The sequence below is a fragment of the Scomber japonicus genome, chromosome 11, assembly GCF_027409825.1.
Source record: "Scomber japonicus isolate fScoJap1 chromosome 11, fScoJap1.pri, whole genome shotgun sequence".
Classification (NCBI taxonomy): Eukaryota; Metazoa; Chordata; class Actinopteri; order Scombriformes; family Scombridae; genus Scomber; species Scomber japonicus.
This window is the reverse complement of record NC_070588.1, coordinates 5780304-5800931: the sequence shown is the minus strand read 5'-3', so window position 1 is coordinate 5800931 and position 20628 is coordinate 5780304. Positions and strand designations below refer to the sequence as shown.

The window sequence follows — 20628 nt, the reverse complement described above, 5'->3', positions numbered from 1 at the left end:
TTTTATGATTTAAAAAACAACAACTATTTTTAACTAATCATATTAAATGTGAAGAGTGAATATTCTTGATATTTTGGATGAATATGAGTCAGATATATTTCCTTTTTTTTTTTTTTTTGCATATTCTAGGTCACATTAGGGGAAGCAGGTGTCAAATTTCAAGTATTTTTTTTTACAGCTCTCGGATGTAGAAGTCGGTCAAATTGGACCCTGAACAGTATGTGGAGGGTTAAAGGGTGACAGCATACAGATGAGAGCACGGTCGTCTCCTACACACACACACACACACACACACACACACACACACACACACAAAAAGGCCTTTGTACCAGCTGTGAGGACAATAAACAAACAAACAAACAAACATACAAACAGACACAGTGTGGGTCTTATTCGGTTTGGCACCTCGGAAAAAAAAACAAAAACAAAAAAACACAAAAAAGAGGAATGTTTCGCTTTTTAAGGGAATTTTATAAATTCAACATCCAGCTATTTATTAAAACTTTACAGTGAAATCACATCCCGAAAAAAAAACAAAAAAAACAAAACACCTTTCGTATCCACTTATCTTTAAACGCTCTCCAACTTTTCTCTTAACGCTGACTTTTCCCAAATCCATCAAATTCTTCATCTCCTCCTCGCCGCCTTAAACTCATCTCTCCTTTTACCCCCTGCCCCCTTAACTTTCTTAAATCCACCTTAAAAAACCTCACATCCATCTTTTCTACTGTATCACCATTCGTCACTGAAACTTTGACACTTTGATTTTTAAACACCCTAAATCATCCCTTTCTCCAAACTCTCAAAAAAAAACTTTTATTATAAGGACACGTGAGCTCATTATTTACATTTAAAAAAAACAACACACATTATAAAGTTTAAGTCCAGCACATAAATAATAACAATAATAATAACATTAAGAAAAAGACACACACACACACACACACACACACACATAGTGAGCAGAGAGCGAGCAGCAGCAGCCCTGAGATGAGGAGTAAGAATTAAAAAAAGACTTGAGGCACCCGACAGACAGACGAGTGAAGAATGGCTTTTAGTGAGGGAGGGGGGAGAGGGGAAGGGGGGGGCTGCTGAGTCGCTTTAAGGGCACGAAAATGAACAAACTGACATTAAATTTGCTCCAGTTTTTTTTTTCTCATCAGTTCAATACTTGTGAAATAAGTGCTTTTTCTTTTTTGTGTGTGTCTCTTTTAAACTTCTGCCGGAGGAGGAACTCGCAGCTTCGGAGAGGAAATGATTTGAGTAAGTGCGGGGTGTGGCATGTGAACAGCTGCATGACTCACCGGGTTGCTTTTTTTTTTTTCTTTCTCTGAGCTGTTGCCGTTTCAAGTTTCTGGTTTACTTACTCGACAGGAATGCCCCTGAACCCACCGGCAGGCAGTTACACTCATTATAACGTTCATTTATTTATTGTTATTGCTATTTATTGTTTTTTTTTTAAATCCTTATGAAAGCTGTTTCTAGAAAAAAATAGAGCTATCCTGACACTAAACTCACCTGATTTGAACACTAAATGTGCAGACGGGGGAACGCGCTATAGAAAAGAACACAAAAAGAGCTTTATCTAAAAACCCTGAGCTAAATTTAAACCCTCAAAACATCTTGCAGATTTGAATAAAAGGCATTTATACATACATATACATATACATATATATATATATAGACATATATGTATATGAAGGAATGTACAGTAATATGCTTGCTGGTTGTTGTAAAGTGGAAAAGTGCAGAGCAGCGGCACGAAAGACAAAAACCTGCTTCTCCTTAATGCTGCTGACCTGAATTCTCTCTCACATGCAAATAAAAAGGACGCTGTCATACTTCCTCATTGCAGGTAGCTTATCTGAGTATCACATATTTCTGCTGAAGCAACGAGTCGACTACATAATAAACCAGCACTGCTGAGACTCAAGGCTGAACTTCCGGCTGTTTGTTTTTTTTTAAAAAGGCAAGGCAAAAGACTTTTTTTTTTTTTTTTTTTGTCCTTATGAAGCGCGTAGAGTGTTGCATAGATTTCCCTTCATGAGCACAGAGTAAGTAGAGAGTGTGTGAGCAGCCCTTTGATACCAGAGATCATATTAAATACTTAAGGGTTAAACTTTAAGGTGACTTTTTACACATTTTAACAGCGACGGCTCGTCAGTGATTAAAGTGTAGCTGGTTATCTTTGGTTTTAAGTGATCGATGTTGTAATTGATGAATTAAGAGGGGGGGTATAAATAAGTACTTTCGGGGGAGAGGGGGGGGGGCAGTGAAGTGAACAGCCGGTTTGTGTTCTTTAAAAAGAAAAAAAAGCTCAGAGGAAGAAGTTGTTGCTTCCTCTCCTTCTTCTGTCTCATGTTTGGTTGTTGTTGTTTTTTTACATGTCACCGTCTCCAGCGGCGAACGTCTCCTCGTCGAAGCGAAACCTTTTAGCGTGAGAGTGAGGAGAGTCCAGGATGTTCTCCTTGTCTTCGCGGTCTTCGGGGGGAGCGGCCCACTTGGTGCCGCTGGTCCTGCGACGGGTGGCGGCGGCGGTCGCGGCCATTTCTGGGCTCAGACAGAACTGATGCTGCCACAGCCAGGGGTGACTCATACAGTCTGCAGCGCTGGGTCGATCCCTGCCGACAACACAACCAGAAATACACTTTGAGACTCAAGATAAAAAGAGCTGACTCAATATGATGCTGCAAATCACCATTACTATGCTGGTTATTATCAGTCGGTATAAAAAACGTCAAGAGTTGTGAAAAATGTCGCTCATCATTTCCTCAAATTTCATTCAGTTACTTTCAAGAGTTGAAACCATCAAATGTCAAACTTCATTCTCCTTCAGGTGGTCAAAGTGCAGATACAGACATTAAAACTAATAAATACATCAGCCTGTATTATAAACTAAAAATAAAGAAAATCAATACAGCATAGTATTGCGATATTTTGCATGACAGTATTGTATCGATACACAGACGCCAAGTATCGAGCTTTTATTATAGAAATTACAGATAAAAATTTTAGTTTTTTTTCCTTTGGTGACAATTTGCAGGTGAAAAAAGGTAATGAATTGCAATAAATCGCAGGATATCGCAATATATTTAAAATCGCAATATTGTATGGTGATAATGTCATATGGTGGATCCTAGCTGGTGATTCCCACCCCTCATTTAAACCTGAATAATGACTCAAACAGCTGTGATTATATAAACTACACACATTTTTTTGGGTTATCATCATTGATTATAAGAACTGTTGAATCACAGAAACATTTCCAGCTGATTAATGGACGAATCATTTCAGCTCTAATCATTTAGTCACTCCACAGATTTTACACATTAAAGGATATTTACAAGTGTTGAGAAATAAAACTGCACATATGAGTAAAGTATAATATTAAAAGCTGTTTTTTTGTATCCAGGGGGAAGCTGTGTGTAATCTGATAAACTGACTCATGTGATGACTACAACAGGAACATGAACATGAACGTTAGTCAGAAGTGAGGAGATCTGTCCTCTGTAGCTGCTCCAGGCTAATGTAATGGTAACAAGTCTCCAACTGATCTGGTTGTGGTGGAGGTGCATTGTGGGTAATGTAGGCAGCAGGTTTCTGATTCTGCTGCTTTGATTTTTTTGTCCACTCTGACAGTGTTAAAGGAGCGAAAGACTAAATTGGTGGATTACTCCTTTAAGTCACGCTGCTTTTATGTTTTTATGGGTTTTATTTCAGTGGACGACATTCATAAAATAATAAAATAATAAAATAATAAACCATAAAAAGCAGGAAACACATTTATAGTTTTGTTATGAAGTAGTCATATCCTGTTTATAATGTTTTTAACTGGATTTATTCTGTACATAGATTATAATCTTTGACCTGATTAAAAAGGAAAGAGAAAGTCACAATGGGGAATGTAGGTCACAGCAACTAACCTAATAATCAATTTGAGGTTAATTTGATAATCTAATAATAGTTTCTGCCTAAAATAAAACATCTGTGGTGTAAATATTCTCTGGTTTCTGAGCCTTAACTGAGAGTATCTGCTGCTTTTCTTTGTGGCAGTAAAATAAAAATCTTAAGTTTCTGGAGTGTCATTAGGTCTGAATGTTATAGACCAGGGGTGTCAAACATGCAGCCCGTGTGCCAGAACTGGCCCGCCGAGAGGTCCAATCCAGCCCAGTTTCCTTCTTCCTCTTTTCCTTCCTTCCTTCCGTCTGTCCTTCCTTCCTTCCCATCCTGTCTTCTTTTCCTTCCTTCCTTCCATCTACCCTTCCGTCCTTCCTTCCTTCCCATCCTGTCTTTTTTCCCTTCCTTCCTTCCATCTACCCTTCCTTCCTTCCATCTACCCTTCCTTCCTTCCATCTACCCTTCCTTCCTTCCACCTACCCTTCCTTCCTTCCTTCCTTCCTTCTACCCTTCCTTCCTTCCATCTACCCTTCTTTTCTTTCCTTCCTTCCTTCCTTTTAATGATCCGGCCCACATGAGATCAAATTGTGCTGTATGTGGCCCTTGAATGAAAATGAGTGTGACTCCTCTGTTATAGACTAAATGATTAATAAATAAAATAACAGGCAGATTAATCAATAATAAAAGTAACTATTAGCAACAGGCAGCTCTATAACTTGTAATAACTGGACAGAAACACTGTAGCTGTTGTTGTTGTTGTCTCTGGTATGAGCAGCATGTCTGAATTCTTCACACACTGGTGAAACTGGTCTAAAATAAAAACCATTACGTCTCTGCCGGATCAGCTGATGCGGTTCATAACCTCGTGTTTACAGCTCTTATTATTATTATAATTCAACATGAATCATCTGACGTGTGTGTGTGTGTGTGTGTGTTTCTATTCTGAGGACGTTTGGTGACGATGAGTTCATCACCTTCACGTGTCTTTACTCACTCGGGCGTTTTGACCAGCAGCTTGCGGATGAAGTCGACGGCCAGCTCAGAAACCCTGGAGAAGGCTTCCCTGCTGTAGTCCACGTTGACCTGGGACACGTTCAGGTACGTCTCCTGTTTGTCGTCGCCGGCGAACGGAGACTCGCCCGTCACCAGCATGTAGGCGATGACACCCACGCTCCTGAAGATACACACACAGAAACACACACTGATAACGGGGACTAAAGAGGCGCGAATATACAGAGCTGCTGATTGAGTCGTTTATTAACCCTCCTGTTGTCCTCGAGTCAAGGAAGGAAGGGAGGAAGAAGGAAGGGAAGGAAGGAAGGAAGGAAGAAGGAAGGAAGGGAGGGAGGAAGGAAGGAGCAAGGAAGGGAGGAAGGAAGGAAGGAAGAAGGATGGAAAGGAGGGAAGGAAGGAAGAAAGAAGGATGGAAAGGAGGGAAGGAAGGAAGGAAGAAGGAAGGAAAGGACGGAGGGAGGGAGGAAGGAAGGAAGGAAGGGAGGAAGGAAGAAGGAAGGAAAGGAGGGAGGGAGGGATGGAGGGAAGGAAGAAAGAAAGGAAGAAAGGAAGGAAGGACGGAGGGAAGGAAGGAAGGAAGGGAGGAAAGGAGGAAGGAAGGAGCAAGGAAGGGAGGGAGGAAGGAAGAAAGGAAGGAGTCAGCAACTCCAGAAGCTGTGAGGACAAACTCACCACAGGTCCGTCGCTGTTGTGATCGGCTCATAATTGAGAATTTCTGGAGCTGAATGAAGACAGTAGAGAAAAAGTCAGTTATCATAATAACCGGTATCATTTCATACCTCGTTATTAGCTTTTAGTTTCACTACAGCTGTTCTTTCAGTTAGTCTTTATCATCAGTGACAGACTAATTAGAGGAGGTTCCTTGAAATGATTTAAATGTCTCTTCCTGTAAGGTTTAATAAAATGCTGATGATGCTGACGACGATGATGATGATGATGATGCCATAAATAACTGGTCATACGTGAGGATTCTTGGTATCTCACTGTAACTGACTTTTAATGTGGTTTATCTGGTGGTGACTCCCTCTGTGTGATGTGTGTTTGAGAAATGAAAGTGTGTGTGTTTTTCTCTCCCCCCCCCCCCCCCCACACACACACATGAAAATCAACTCACCCACATACTCAGGTGTGCCAAGAATCTCTCTGAGCTCTCCGACCGCGCCCAGCCTGCGCGCCAGACCAAAGTCTACGATCTTTATGTCCCCGGGAGGAGACAGGCTGGTCAGGAGGATATTCTGCGGCTGAGAGAGAGAGACACACACACACACACACACACAAGGGGAAACACAGCGTCAACATCATCCAGAAAGCAGAAGTACTTTAAAACTTAGTGTATAAATCTTTAACTTTGAGTTCTGTTTGAACACTGATTCAATAAAAAAAAAAAAAGGTTTCAGCCCGGCAGGTGAGAGCTGTTTGCTTTTCTGTTCAGTACACTGTTATTTGTTTAAGTGCTAAAAAAACATATTGATCATATGACACCGTCTAAACACTACACTATTATTAAGTGATTGCCTTATTCTCTGCCGCTCTGCCACATGCACCGGTAACAAGTTTGTTTGTGTTTTTTTTTTGTTGAGGTTTGAAAGAAACTGGTCACACAACATTTGCAGCCTTAATAACAGTCACACCGATACGATTTAAAGTCAACATGAAGATCCACCTGCAGCTGTAGACATGAGGTCATTTATCAAATCTGTCTTAAAACAACAATCAACAGTCAATCAACACAAAAGCATGTTTTCTCTTGCTGTAATGATTCCTCCTGTTCATACTGACCGTTAGAAGATGATCTCTTCATAATGTATCTACTATCTAAGTGATGGAGGATAGATCCACAGTCCTCCCTCTGTGTAAGAAATGTATTTAAGAGTTGATCTGAAGCTAATGTGAAGCTTAGGCTTTGTACCAAATGAGTCAAATGAGTCAAATCCCTCTTTTTGTTATTATTTCCACCACACCTCAACAGAGGAAACGCAAGAATGTGGCAGATATGCACTTGATATGACTCACTCAGACTGCTTTTTAGTTCCAAGCCCCTTTTTTAGTGGAAGTATACCAACACACAGACTGTAACATTGAAGATATCAAACTGAATCTGCTGATTTTTAATTAATTAATTAATTAATTTAGTTTTAGTTTTCAGCAGTGATCCAGAATGAACATCTGCTTTTTCTTGCTTGTAAAGTCATAGATAGTTTTAATTTATGAATTTGCTGCTAAAAAGACTGTAAATGTGTCAGATATCCACTTGACATGACGACTAACTCAGACTGCTGAAGCTGAATATAAACTCCACATCAACATTTAAATGATTGTGTGGATTTTGTCCTCTTTAAATCTTCTTCCTTATCTTTTAATAGCCAGTGTGAACAGAAGGAATGACTACAGCGGGGATCTCTCTCTCTCTCTCTCTCCCTCTGTGTACATACAGGCATGTGACTGCTGACTGAAAAAATCGTGAACTTGTCCTTTTGCTGTGTCATGCAAATAGGAAAGTAGGGTTTTAAGTTCAACTCTGCTTGAACAGAATACGTAGTTTGTGGTGAGGTGAACAGGGAACAAAAATAAATTCTCTCAGCTCCTGCAACACTTAAGCATGTGATTTTATGTGTGTGTGTTTATGTTGTGTGTGTGTTTATATGAGTGTGTGTGTGCAGACCTTCAAGTCTAAGTGCACCAGGTTGCTCTGGTGGAGGTAGTGGACTCCCTCCAGCGTTTGCCTGATCAGACGGGTGATCTGGACTTCTGGCAGCAGCTCGTCGGACACGCAGTGGTCAAATATCTCTCCGCCTGCAGCGCTGGGGAACACACAAGCACACACACACACACCACTGTTTACATATACACACACACTTACATATGTACAGATACACACACACACACACACATACAGACATGCAACAGGCTGGAAAAGGTCACCTCCTGGCATGTGGTGCTTAAAGGGGTTATTAAAGGAGAGTTTTTCCTCATTCCAATCATTGCATTAATGTTGAATTGCTGTTATATTAATGTTCAGACTGTGATTTATGATATTAGGGCTCTAAAAATAAAAATAACTTGACTCGCTCTGAAAGGAAAAAGCCCACTTCCTGAGAATGAGGCGACCAGTTTGTATGTGAAGGACTTTTGGGGAAGTAGAGTGCGTAGTAGTACTCATGGTGGTTTTTAACTCAGAGCAGGAAGATCAGTACATAATGATGATTATGATGATGGTGGTGATGATGATGATGATGCATGTCCCGGCAAAGTTCTTCCTGCTTACTCACTGTACTGTGATTCACTTGTAGGTGAGTTAACCCCACACACACACACACACATACTAAGAGTATGACAAGCCCTAAAATTGCACCCATAGTACAAAGTTAATCAGATTTTTATCACATTCCAGGTGTTTGGTGCTTTTCCGATGGAAGTTTTTGGACTTACATCTAACACCTAACACGTTACGTCACTGAAGATGTCTTAACTCCACATGAAAGGAACTGAAGTGTCTCCAGCAAGCAACGAGTAACAGGGCGTGTAGTTACTGTGTACTCAAAGTCTTTACAATAAATCACATCTGGTTTTTTTTGAGGGCACAAAAGAAAAGAGAGATGATACGCCCGATGTGAAAGGACAGTTTAATAAGAGAGAACACGATTTAACATGAAAGGTCGAGACAGGTCAGGACACGATGACGCTGTAATAAAAAATAAAAAAAAGGTACAGTTAAGTCATCTGGAGTTTCAGCCAACGTGGGTCTTTTTAAGTCTAGAGAGAAATCCTGATAAACCTGTTAGGAACAAAGAGCTGCTGGCATCAGACTAGCAGGACTTTGCTCTGAAAGCTGGCAGGAAGTGCATGTTTCAGCTACGAGTCGACGAGGGTTTTAGTGTTTGGTGCATTGAATTATTAACTCACTATTCCAGCACTAGGACGATGTCGTGATCCGTCTCGTAGGCGGCGTGCAGGTTGACCACCCGGGTGCTGTTGCACGTCGCCTCCAGCACAGCCATCTCGTGGATGACGTCGGCCCGGCAGTCGCGACCTCGCCTCCTCTTTCGCAGGAACTTGGCGGCGAACACTTTGCCCGTGGCCTTCTCCACACAGCGCTTCACCACCGCGAACTTCCCCCTGCAGAGGAGACAGAAAGTGGGGCATGTGGGTTAAAAACAACAGTGAATCAGACACTCGTTAAGTCTTTTTTAGAACAACAACAACAAAGTGAGAAACACATAAGAAAGGAGCAGGATTTATTTTATAATCTCTTCTGTCACCACAATCTGACTTTATCCAATTAAACCCTTTTGTTTTGTGACTAAACGCTTCCAGGAAACAGAGGAACTAATCACAAAAAAAATAAAATAAAAAAAATAAAAAGTCCCTCATGTGAAAGATCGAGGTAGATAAAACAAACTGGAGCCATGACGAAGCTAAAAGATGTTTAAAAAGAAACAACGAGGCAGATTTCTCCTGTTGTTCTTTGTATTCACTGTTAATGACTCCGAGGTTTGAGGGGAGGTCAGTTTACTTGGAGTACTGACCGACACGTTCATGCTCTTTGACTCTATTGTGTTGTTGGACGCTGCAGACGAGCCACTGCCATTAATCCAAAGTGTGTTTAACCCTTAACACTGTTCATACTCTGCAACCTCGGTCTAAGAATCCTCTCATAAAAAGTGTCTATACCACATTTTGAAGCACATATCTGTTTAGAAAGAATCAATATTCGATCTGACTGATCAATAAATGTGTGATTAAACCTTGATTCATGTTTCAGAGAGCAGAGAGTGTATTTTTTTAGCTTTTACACCACTAAACATCTCCTATCACACAATATCATGTCCTATTTTACCTCAGACATGAAAATATAACATAGCAATAATGACTTAAATGTCTCTTTTTGGTAGTTTTGAGTCTCTTTAGTCTTGCCATCTCATAGTTGCTATGGTAACTAGTTGGCTTTTGGGTAGCAATTAGGTTTCTTTAGTCAATTTATGTCTCTTTTAGTCATTTTTAAGTCTCTTTTTTGTATTTTTTAGGTTTCTTTAGTCAATTATGTAAATTGTAAAATGAGCAGAACTTTATGGAGCTGTGGGGTTTATTGTATGTATAACCATTAGAGCCATCGGTCTTCACTACTACATCATAAAAAGAAATCCTCATAACTACTATCTTATTAAAACTATTAACTATTCATTTAACTAAAACACATCTCAATAGATACGAGAACAGCCTCAATGGACAAAAATGTGTAGCACCTAAACAAAAGTATTTTAAACATAAACATTTTAAAATATTTTAATTTTTACTCATATTGGGCCACTTTAGGAGAAGTCATCAAATTTCAGAATAAAAGACATTTGGGGAGTTTTTACAGCTGTTAAAGTCAAAACGGGTAAAACTTGACGTGAACAGTATGTAAGGGTTAAACTCTGACAGTCATACTTGTTTTTTAATGTGAATGAATTATATGTGTGTACTTTAGAGGAGAATACATTAATTCAAATCAAAACAAAAACTGAGTTAACACAAAGAAGACATTCACAAAAGGAGGAAATAAAAGTCTGAAAACTAACAGTAAATCACCTGCTGGGCATTTCGATCATAACGACATAAAAACTTTCAGTAAATAAAGTTTCATTTCTCTCTATTGCTGCTGTCTCTCTCTCTCTCTCTTGCTCATATTCAGTCTCTAGCTCGCACGTTCACGCTCTCTTTCTCTTCTTCTCTCGTTCATTTAGCAAACCTAACTATACTTTAACCTCCACTTGTCCTCATATCAATAGTAAAGTACCTATGCACAAGTTAAAGGAAAAGTTCACAATTCTTCAGGTGGCAGAGGTTTCCCCCGCTGTAAATTAAGGGACCTTCTGCTTTAAGATGTTTATAGATCACTTTACAATTTGAGAAATATGATGATGGAGAGATTTTTGTTGAAATGTGGAGGCCTTTCACGAGTTTATGATTACGATCTTGGTGTTTTGAATTTAGTCATTTTATTATTTGAAACGTTAACTAATTCTTAATGAACTCCAAATGTTGTGTTGTAGTTTTGTTGTATTTGTTTATTACTTTGTTTTTCTTGCATTTGAACTTTTGATTTGTTTTTGTTGCACCTGGTGTGTATGTATGACTTGTGTTTGTTTATATATATATGAATCAAAAAAGAAAAATGAAGAGATCTAATGGTCGGTATGAACAGAAGGATTAATTACAGCAAGAAAAATATGTCTTAATGTTTATTTGAACTCCTGATTGTTGTTTTAAAACATGTTAAAAAATAATTAATGTATCTTTTATAAATGAATCCCCCTCCTGGACTTTTTTTTTTTTTTTTAAGGCCTACAGGAGCTAAGTTTAGTCCTTAGTTCCTCTGGTTGAAAGTCTCTGAGTTCCTCATAAAGTTTCTTGGTCCCTTGGGAAAGTTCCTGCAGTGGAAACGCCCTGTTGGTGAAGTTACTGAGCTTTCATTTCTAAAAAAAGGCTGTGGTGTGAAATGTGATTTACTTTTATCAACATGACTCAAGATATCAGAAATCATAGTTCAGGTTTAATCCTCATATTAGATTGTAAGACAGAGGTGAGGTCAAAGCTGCCTGGGAGATTCATAGTCACTCATTTTAAATACTTTATAAGATTAATTATTCCTCGAGCTTTTACACCAAAATCACATCCAGCCTTATTAACACATGGATAATTGTAAGAAATATTAAACTTATATAATACTGGCATTACATAATAGCAGGCATGTGCGTGTTAATACCTCCTTTCAGCACATTCCTCAATAACTGAGTGTTAAAGCTGCTGTTGTGACTTGATCACTGCAGTAATTGTTTGGGATTATTCGTGACTGTGGAGATACAAGCAGCTGCCTGCAACGACTACATGTGAGCGATGTCGTAACTCACCGTGACTGATAAACCTGCAACCGTCCAGCATTTACACAGTCATCATAAAACAGATTTCAGTAAGAAACAAACCTTTAACCCGAGTCATTAAATAATTACAATCGTCTCGAGAGGAAAAACTTTTGAATACGTGAAGTCCTGCGATGACAGCAACGAGAAAAAAAACCTGATTGAAATCCATAAATAACGAGTTTTTAAAAGCACCCGAGAGCAATGATTGTGAAGGTCGGAGCTGCAGCAGCGGGAACAATGAAACAATGGTGCAGCTACACCGCCGAACTCCAACCGACTGGCCGCTGCACAAAGTTTCACGACACTCAAAATAATGTTGTTTAATTAATTACGTGATGGACTTATTGTACGACAGACATGACCTCCATCATTCCTGCTGACCATTGTGTTAACATAAGAAACAAACAGCATGAATCCCTCATGTATTAGCTGAGACTCAAACAACTAAAATGACACTAAATGCTGGATTTAAACTGGCCGAGAGTCCAGAAACTTCTTTACATTTCTTTCCTTTAACAATACTATCAAACTTTGGATGGTTTCATATTTCTTTTTCCTCTTTCTAGTGTGTTTCCTGTATGCGTTGAACATATGTTGCTACTCTATTGCATGTTCTTCATCTTTTTTGTTACTATACTGTATTGTTATATATAATATTGTGGGTTTATGTAACTGTATTGTTTTTTTCTGTGTTACCATAACAACCAAGTGTATAAGCAGCAGCCTATTTTCGGGGGGTTTCATGCTGAGTAAAAAAACTTTTCAGGTTGAGAGACAGGTTTATAAATGAGTAACTACTGGTGCTTTTAATAAACCTGTGTTTAGACTCTAAAACTTTCTCAATTGACTTTTATTTGAAACAAAATAAAAACACACATATTACACCTGAAACAGTGTGTCAGGTTAATGGTTAATGATCCGGTAATGATTTGATTAACTGAACTGGACCAGCATATTAACTCTGACTAAGTTCGGGTTAGGCTGAGTTTTAAAAGAAATAACTTCACATATTTAATACATTCCCAAAAAACTCTTCCTCAGAGCAGTCACTGTGCACAAATAGACTACTGAAGCAGAGTCGCAGTTTTGCACATCACACCTCAACATCAGTTTGGTCTGTCCCGAAATACTTATCAACACACAATCATTTTCCTGTCCAACAAACAGCATTAACGGGTCATTAATAGCTGCTGAAACAGCTTGACACGCTGTTATAGTTCATAAGTGTGGACACTCACATCGTTCTCTTTACCACCATAGTCATCGTTCTTAGTGTGGAGGGACTTTTACAAACCTATAATCATATGATCCAACCTCTCTCTGTACTTTACTGGTGAATAGGACACATCGGTGTATAAGATGAAGCCCACTTTAAATGAAAAAAATAAAAAATAAAACTTCTAACAGCACCATCTTGGGCTTTAGGAGACAATGATCAATTTCCTGACATTAATTGGCCTAAACAACTGATTAATTAATGAAAATAATATTAATTGTAACCCTTAGGGGGCAGAAAAACACAGACACAAACTAACAGTTACACTAAAAACACACGCCACCTGCTTTAAAAGTACTTATATCCATGTTAATCCCAGGAACTTCTGCATATTGCACAAGATTGTTTACTGTATATAGTCTTTTATTTTATTTATTTAATCGGTTTCACTCATATGTTTCTACTTTTTTCCCACTGTGCTGCTGTGTCAATCTAAATTTCTCTCAAAGGGGAATCAATAAAGATACATCTTATCTTTATCTCTTATCTTAACTTGAACTAAATGCTGGTCTGTTAGTCAGCTGATGTACAGTGAGCGTTTTATCAGACGTATTTTTTAAACTGGAAACAGCTGCCTGCAAGAGTTGAAGATAACAGCTGAGATCATACAGTAAATGTGCCAGCTGTGCCAACGCCAAGTTTTTTCCTTTTCTTCCTAGGATGGTGAAGTCAACCCAGCCCTCCTTTTGCCTCTGCCTGGCTGGTACTTGTTGCCTTTATTGGTGAGGTTGGTTGAGTTTAGGCATGAGCAGGGAGAGGCGTTACGGTTCAGGTAAGAATATCAGCGTTAGCCAATCAGAGGCAGAGGAAGGTGAGTCATGACTTCACCATGCTGGGGTAAAAAAATAGTCAACTGTGAAAAACCAAAACGCAACTGAGGTTCAGATTCAGGCTTCATTTAAGAACTACTGTTAACCCTCCTCACATTAAACTATCATTTGCCTCAGTGTCAGTTCAAAAATATTGATTTACCAATTCTTTAATATACCGAATCACTATAAATCACCTCTTCATATTAAGCTTATTATTATAAACTAATAATATATCTGACATTTTACACTCTTAAAAAGGTCTTTATTTAAGTCTATGATGGACTGTAGGTGCTGCAAGATACAAGAGCCCGACTGATACTTGATTTTTGGAGCCGATGACCAATACTAATATCAGCGAGTAAAATTATAAATAACTATAAATACAATAAACAGGATAAAAACATGCTTGAATTAAACTTGAATTAAGGAAAAGACTCCAATAAAGATAAGATGCCCATACAACTTAAAATAAATAAATAATCTGCACATATCAGACGCCCATGACCGATATATCTGTCATAATATGTCGGACAAATTACTGGAAGTTCTTTACAAATTAGTAGAGGACATTTCATCTTAACGCCGCCACCGCCGCCCTTATCGTGTTCTTGTAAATATTGCACCTCACGACTTCCTGTTTTGCCAACTTGAACACAAACAGGCGAACAAGAAGTGGCCTGAGTGGCGTTTCTTCTTTCTAAAGTCTGCTGTCCACATGCGCTCGTTTCCTTCCTCCTCCTCCGAAAGCAGAAATCTACACAGTGTGTGTGTGTGTTTGTGTTATTGTGTGTGCATGTGTGTCTGTGAGTTTGTGTATGTGTGTGTATGCATGTGTTACTGTGTGTCTGTATATCTGTATGTTGCGTGTGTCTGTCTGTCTGTCTGTGTGTGTGTGTGTGTGTGTGTGTGTGTGTGTGTGTGAGTGTTTGTCCGTCTGTCTATGTGTCTGTCTGTGTGTCTGTCTGTCTATGTGTGTGTGTGTGTGTGTGTATGCGTGCTGAGTGACACATTACTTCAATCACACCTCACAGATATGATCGCCAACCACAGTCAGGGTTGCCATGGCGCTCACACACACACACACACACAAACAAACACTAACTCTAACACACATGACAAAGATGTGCTGCTGGTGCTGCGGTGGCTGTACGTGCTCGGGTCAGCTGGCACCGCGACACTCGTGTGTTTACTGTTCTTAGAGCTGACAGTCAGTCCAGAGTCCAGATGAATTGACATGTGGTTAAAGTTACAGCGCTGAGTGACTTCATCTGTGCTGCTCATGAAAGAAAACGCAGAAATAATAGAAAACACACACTTATATATTCATACTTATTACTATAACTGGTTAGATGAAGGACATATATTTCTGCTTTCCACATGTGACTTTTATTTTGTTTTTTAGTCTCATATCTAAAATTTAAAATCTATAATCTGTGTCACTCAGTTCATCGATTTAAGTGTCCAAAGGGGGACAGAAACCGACCCTGTTGTGTAAATATGTAACATAACATGACGAGTTTCTCCAGGAGATAACTGCATATGTTCAACGTGAGTTTTAGTCAACAGTTTTTACACAGCGCTGCATAGTTTTGTTATTATAATCAGCTAAAAAATAAACCTGCTCAGTGAGAATTAGGAAACATTTAATACCAGAGTTTCAAACAGGGCTCATAATAATAATAATAATACAGATTATCTTAGTTTTTAGTTATTTATCCCTCTTCTTTTTTTATACAGTATTGTGCAAAAGTCTCCACCACCATTAGATGCATTGTTTTAGCAGTGAGCATATATAATTATTTCTCAGTCTCTTTATTAGAATACAAGCAGTAAATACAGGAAGTGTGTATGCACTATTAAAAAAAACTAACTCTTAAACCTAACTGGATGTTTATCTGTTTGCATGATGGTGGTTGTGGACTAAGACTTTTGTACTTTACTGTATATCAACTATTTTATTAATAAACTGACAAAAAGTGATGCCCTTAAATTGCTCGGATTGAACAATAAAGGGTAAAAAAAAGAGAAAAGCAGCAATTCATCACAACTGTTGTCATCTTGTTAAATGACTGATTAATTATCAGCATAGTTGGTAATTAATTTCCACTCAATAAATAAACCTACTGATTATTTTTGTATTACTATTAGTTATATGTAAAGTAGTGTATTGATATAAAGTGAAGTGAAGCTTGAACACCACAACACATTGTAAATAACTATGTATGACACACTTCCACACTGTTGGATCAATGTATTGATAAGACTTTCCTGAGAACTGACGCTTTGGATAGTTGCCAAACTTTGTATGATAATTTTCTTCAGAGTCATTTTACAGCCGTCAGATTTCTCTATAATGTTATACTGTCTGTGCTGTACTGTTAGTGGTGGTAGAAAGAAACTGAAGTGGAGTTTTAATGTACTTACACTTTAAATTTGGTGCTACTACTTTCTACATTTCAGAGGGAAATAGTGTACTTTCTACTCCACTACATTTATTTAACAGCTTTAGTTACTTTTCAGATGAAGATTTGACACAATGGATAATATAACAAGCGTTTAAATACAACACATTGTTAAAGATGAAACCAGTGTGTAGACAGGCTCACATTTCAGATAGGACTGGGCGATATGGACAAAATCAAATATCACGATATTTTAGACCAAATACCTCGATATGGATATTGCAACAATATCGTAGAGATGATTCTTGATGCTTCACAAAACATTTACACTGTGAAATTTTTGATAAATTCATCAGTAACCAGGTCTGGGGTCATTTTATGAATCATATAAGAGGGGAATAGGTTCCTATAACATGTGACGGGAGGACGACTCGTGTATATATGTTATCATGTACTCTTTTTGTGGACACAGTGTTTTGTTGGGAGATGTGCTGCGCTGTTTATGGGCTGGGATTTGCGTATGTATGTATATTTTTATCTATATGCATTTCATATTTTTGTTTAATATGGTTGATTTGTTTGTGTTGAAGTCTGATGTCTTTTGTATGATGCTTGATAAGAAATTGAATAAAAACTTCAATGACAAAAAAAAAAACATCAGTAATGTGGATATAATGACAACGTGGGTAAAAGGTACAAAACAGAACAGCTAGAACAGTCTGGTAAGTTCCGAAAATCATATATTTTACCGTAATGCAGCATTTAAAACCAGGAAAAGACAACTATGGTGACAGATCGCGATATTACGATATCCAAAATCTCATATCACGATATCGACATAATATCAATATATTGCCCAGCCCTCATTTCAGATGTCAATGAGTTGTTAACAGCTCCACCAAATAGTGATTGTTCCCTCTAAACTTCTCACATGGTTTCATTTCATTTCATAAATGTTCAAATGATCCAATATTTCAGCAAAAATGAAAGATTAGAGAAAAAGTCCAACAACTGAAAACACATTTGTGTATCAGAACGTAGCTGCTGGAGCTCCACCTCCACCATAACATGTTGGCTGCACTTCCTTCCTCATAAAACATCGGATAAGCCACATTATCAATATTTTAGACTAGAGCTGCAACTAAGGATTTGTTTAATGATCAATTAATCCGACATTTATTTTCCTGATTTTTTTTTTCTGTACTTGCAGCCATCTTTACTAGCTCACAGTCTTCTTCTTCTCTGTCTTTGCTGGCAAAATGTCGTGATTCTTGGCCCAGTGCAGTCAGCTGTATACTGTCAGTGGAGTGAAACCATCAGCAGGACTGTGTATCATGTCAGCTGCCAAACGGGGAACCACAGGACTAACCTAACTAACTATATATAAAGTAGTGTAAACTAGCGCCACATCCAGCAGCTACAACAGTAACATGCTGCTCTAACACTGATATTTCACTATTAATAATCTAATGATGTCATATATAATAATATATCAGTCAGAGGGACCAAACCACTACTTTTCCTGTAATACTGCTGCATACTACATCACTCAAAATACTTCTGTTCTCTTACTGTAATACTGCATACTATAACACTCATAATACTAAGGTACTTTTACTGCATCATGCACATAATATTTACTTTATATTAAGTAGGACTTTTCATGCAGGACTTTTACTTGCAATATAGCATTTTTATACTCCTGTATTAGTACTTTTACCTAATTAAATGACATGAATACTTCTTCCACCTCTGGTATATACCAGCTGCACTTCCTCATGAACAATGTAGATTAGTGTCAAATACACATTAAACTTTCCACATACATCGCTGGGCAACTTTTAAAAACAGTTTTCTGCTGGTTTGGGACTAATTGATATCAGTGCAACTCACCTCCCCAGCTCTCCGGTGACGTCATACACACTCTCCATGGATTCGGTGCAGATTGGTGTCTGAATCTCACCGAGCAAGCCGGCGGCGAGTCCGCTGCGACTGTCCAGCCGCCTCCGAGACATCTTCCTCTGATAGCTCCGGTAATATATATGTATATATATATATCAGACCCGGTAGTAAAGACGGTAAACACTAACCTAACACACTAAGTACTATTAACGCTGCCAGTTTTTGTTGTTTTAAAAAATATATATCAATTTAACATGTTACAGTTGGCTGTTGTTTACTTTTGAAAGACTCCGGTTAGCTCCAGACAGCCGTTTGTTTCAGTTAGTTGGCTTCGATCCGACGGTAACATAAAAAAAACTCCGCACAGTTAATGAAACACGTTAACATAACATTCTACAGTGGTTGTTTACTTTTGAAAGACTCCGGCTAGTTCCAACCAGCCGTTTGTTTCAGTTAGTTAGCTTCGACTCGACGGTTAACGTTCAAAAAAAACCCACAACAAAAAAGTGAATTAAAAAAACACGATTTTTTTACCGAGCAGAAACCGACCTTAGAAGAGAAGTTGGTCTATAACGTGTGCATGTAGGAGAGTGGTGCCGGTGAGTAAGTGAGCTGTGCTGTACTGTGCTGTAGACGGAGAGATATGAGGGTGAGTTTATCCATCCGGAGACGTTTCAGTGACTTTTTTTTTTTTTTTTTTTTAACATCCTTCTGTTTGACATTTACACGTCACGTCACAGCGCGTCACAGCACGCATGCGCACTGCTGCCGGGGTTTTTGAATAGAGCGAGGTCAGTCAGGCTCATTTACATACACGTGAAAACAGAAGAAACTTAATGTCATTTATTATTATTTAAAGGGAAAGATTCACGCATTATAAAGTCTATGTGAAGATGACAGTCAAAAGCCATGAAGTACACTCTCTTAAACCTAAATGGAACAGAGCCTCAATTAATAATAATATTTAATAATTAATGTTTAATTAAGTGTATATATTTCCTGTATATTCTGTTTGTATGGTGGTAGTAGCCTAAGACTTATAGTTTACAGTATATTTTTGGGGGGTTTTGTTTTTCCCGTTTTGTTATTTTTAATTTTATTGTACACTGTTTTTGAACGCAACATGAAGCAACAGTAAACACAATGTATCTATTTGTTTTCCTTTCCAAGGCAAAAATGTGCATCCACTTGAATCTGTGTTAAATTATAACATCTGTCAAAGCATCTGGAGGGCGCTGGAAGCTTCACACTGACCTCAGCATCCAACCTGTGAAAACAATGTTTAATTGAAACATGCAACTGTAGTGCATAAAGTATGAAAAGGCATAGTTTTATAATTGAGTATTTACAAGATCTCTGTATCATTTTGTTTATTAGTTTCAAATGTTGTACATATTTGGCTAGATTTAGGAGGATTGTTTAAATAAGGAGTTTTGGTAACTTCCTACAGTAATGTCTAAATAAAATCTGATCTATAATACTATAAAGATGATACATTTTGTTATTTACACTGTCAACGGATTCACACCTCTTGTAAAAGATAAATAAGACTCATATATCACTGGTCAAAATTTGTCATTTGTTCTCTTTTATTACAATCATTGGGGTGAAATGGAGACACACATACAGGAGCTTTGCATAGAGTGGAACTCTGAAAACTGGAGCTGGGTCCTGTCAGAAATGTACTAGGAAAGATGAGAGGTGCGACTGTCTTCATCTGGATGTGAAGCAAGTAATCAATCTTATCAATCTTCTGCAGCAGAAAAAGCCTCATTATGGAAAATTGGCCGAGTGGTGTATATCCTAAACGTGAAGCGCTGTTGCCCATGCCACGAATCTGCCTCTCAAGCAAACATGAAGTGATGCTGTGTGTAAAGATTTTTTGGCAGAAGCCAGAAGTGGGATGTGTTTGTTAGACTGAAACTAAGAGCAGGCCTAATGGTTGACTTTGCAAGCCCCAAACCTTTGGTACATTCGGTGCAAAATATATATATTTATACACACAACAGGACAGACATACATATACAGTTATATACAAAGAGACAAACAGGACCACACACATGGTACACCTACATGTGCTCTCACTTTTTCACGAAATCAAAACAGCCCTATAGGTTCATCGCCGACTCGCGAGTGATGAACCATAACCACCGACCTATTACTAAGATAGGCAGACACGCACATGTGAAAGTAACAACACTGTTGGAACATGCTGCCGAGATACTCGCCGTTACACTGTCATAGACAAAACAAACTATTGCATTCACACACGTTGTACATTCCCAGAGCTAAAGCTAAGTGACTGAAGCACCTGTTTCATACACCTCGTTCCCGTGAGCTTAACACTCAAGGTATGACAGTGCCAGGTAAGCATAAGGCTGCATGCCTCAAGTGAGCACCACAACCAATGTGACACAACT

At 38.5% G+C, this 20628-nt stretch overlaps 1 protein-coding gene across 1 annotated transcript; it reads right to left on the bottom strand.

Moving 5' to 3' along the window:
- Nucleotides 1-1207: 1207 nt before the first annotated feature.
- stk17b (serine/threonine kinase 17b (apoptosis-inducing)) lies at nucleotides 1208-18885 on the bottom strand. Its single transcript, XM_053328711.1, has 7 exons — nucleotides 18200-18885; nucleotides 8815-9027; nucleotides 7574-7712; nucleotides 6026-6152; nucleotides 5584-5632; nucleotides 4892-5071; nucleotides 1208-2621 (listed from the first exon to the last, which is right to left on the bottom strand). The coding sequence occupies exons 1-7, from the start codon at nucleotides 18319-18321 to the stop codon at nucleotides 2381-2383; spliced, it is 1071 nt and encodes a 356-aa protein (XP_053184686.1). The 5' UTR covers nucleotides 18322-18885; the 3' UTR covers nucleotides 1208-2380.
- Nucleotides 18886-20628: the final 1743 nt, after the last annotated feature.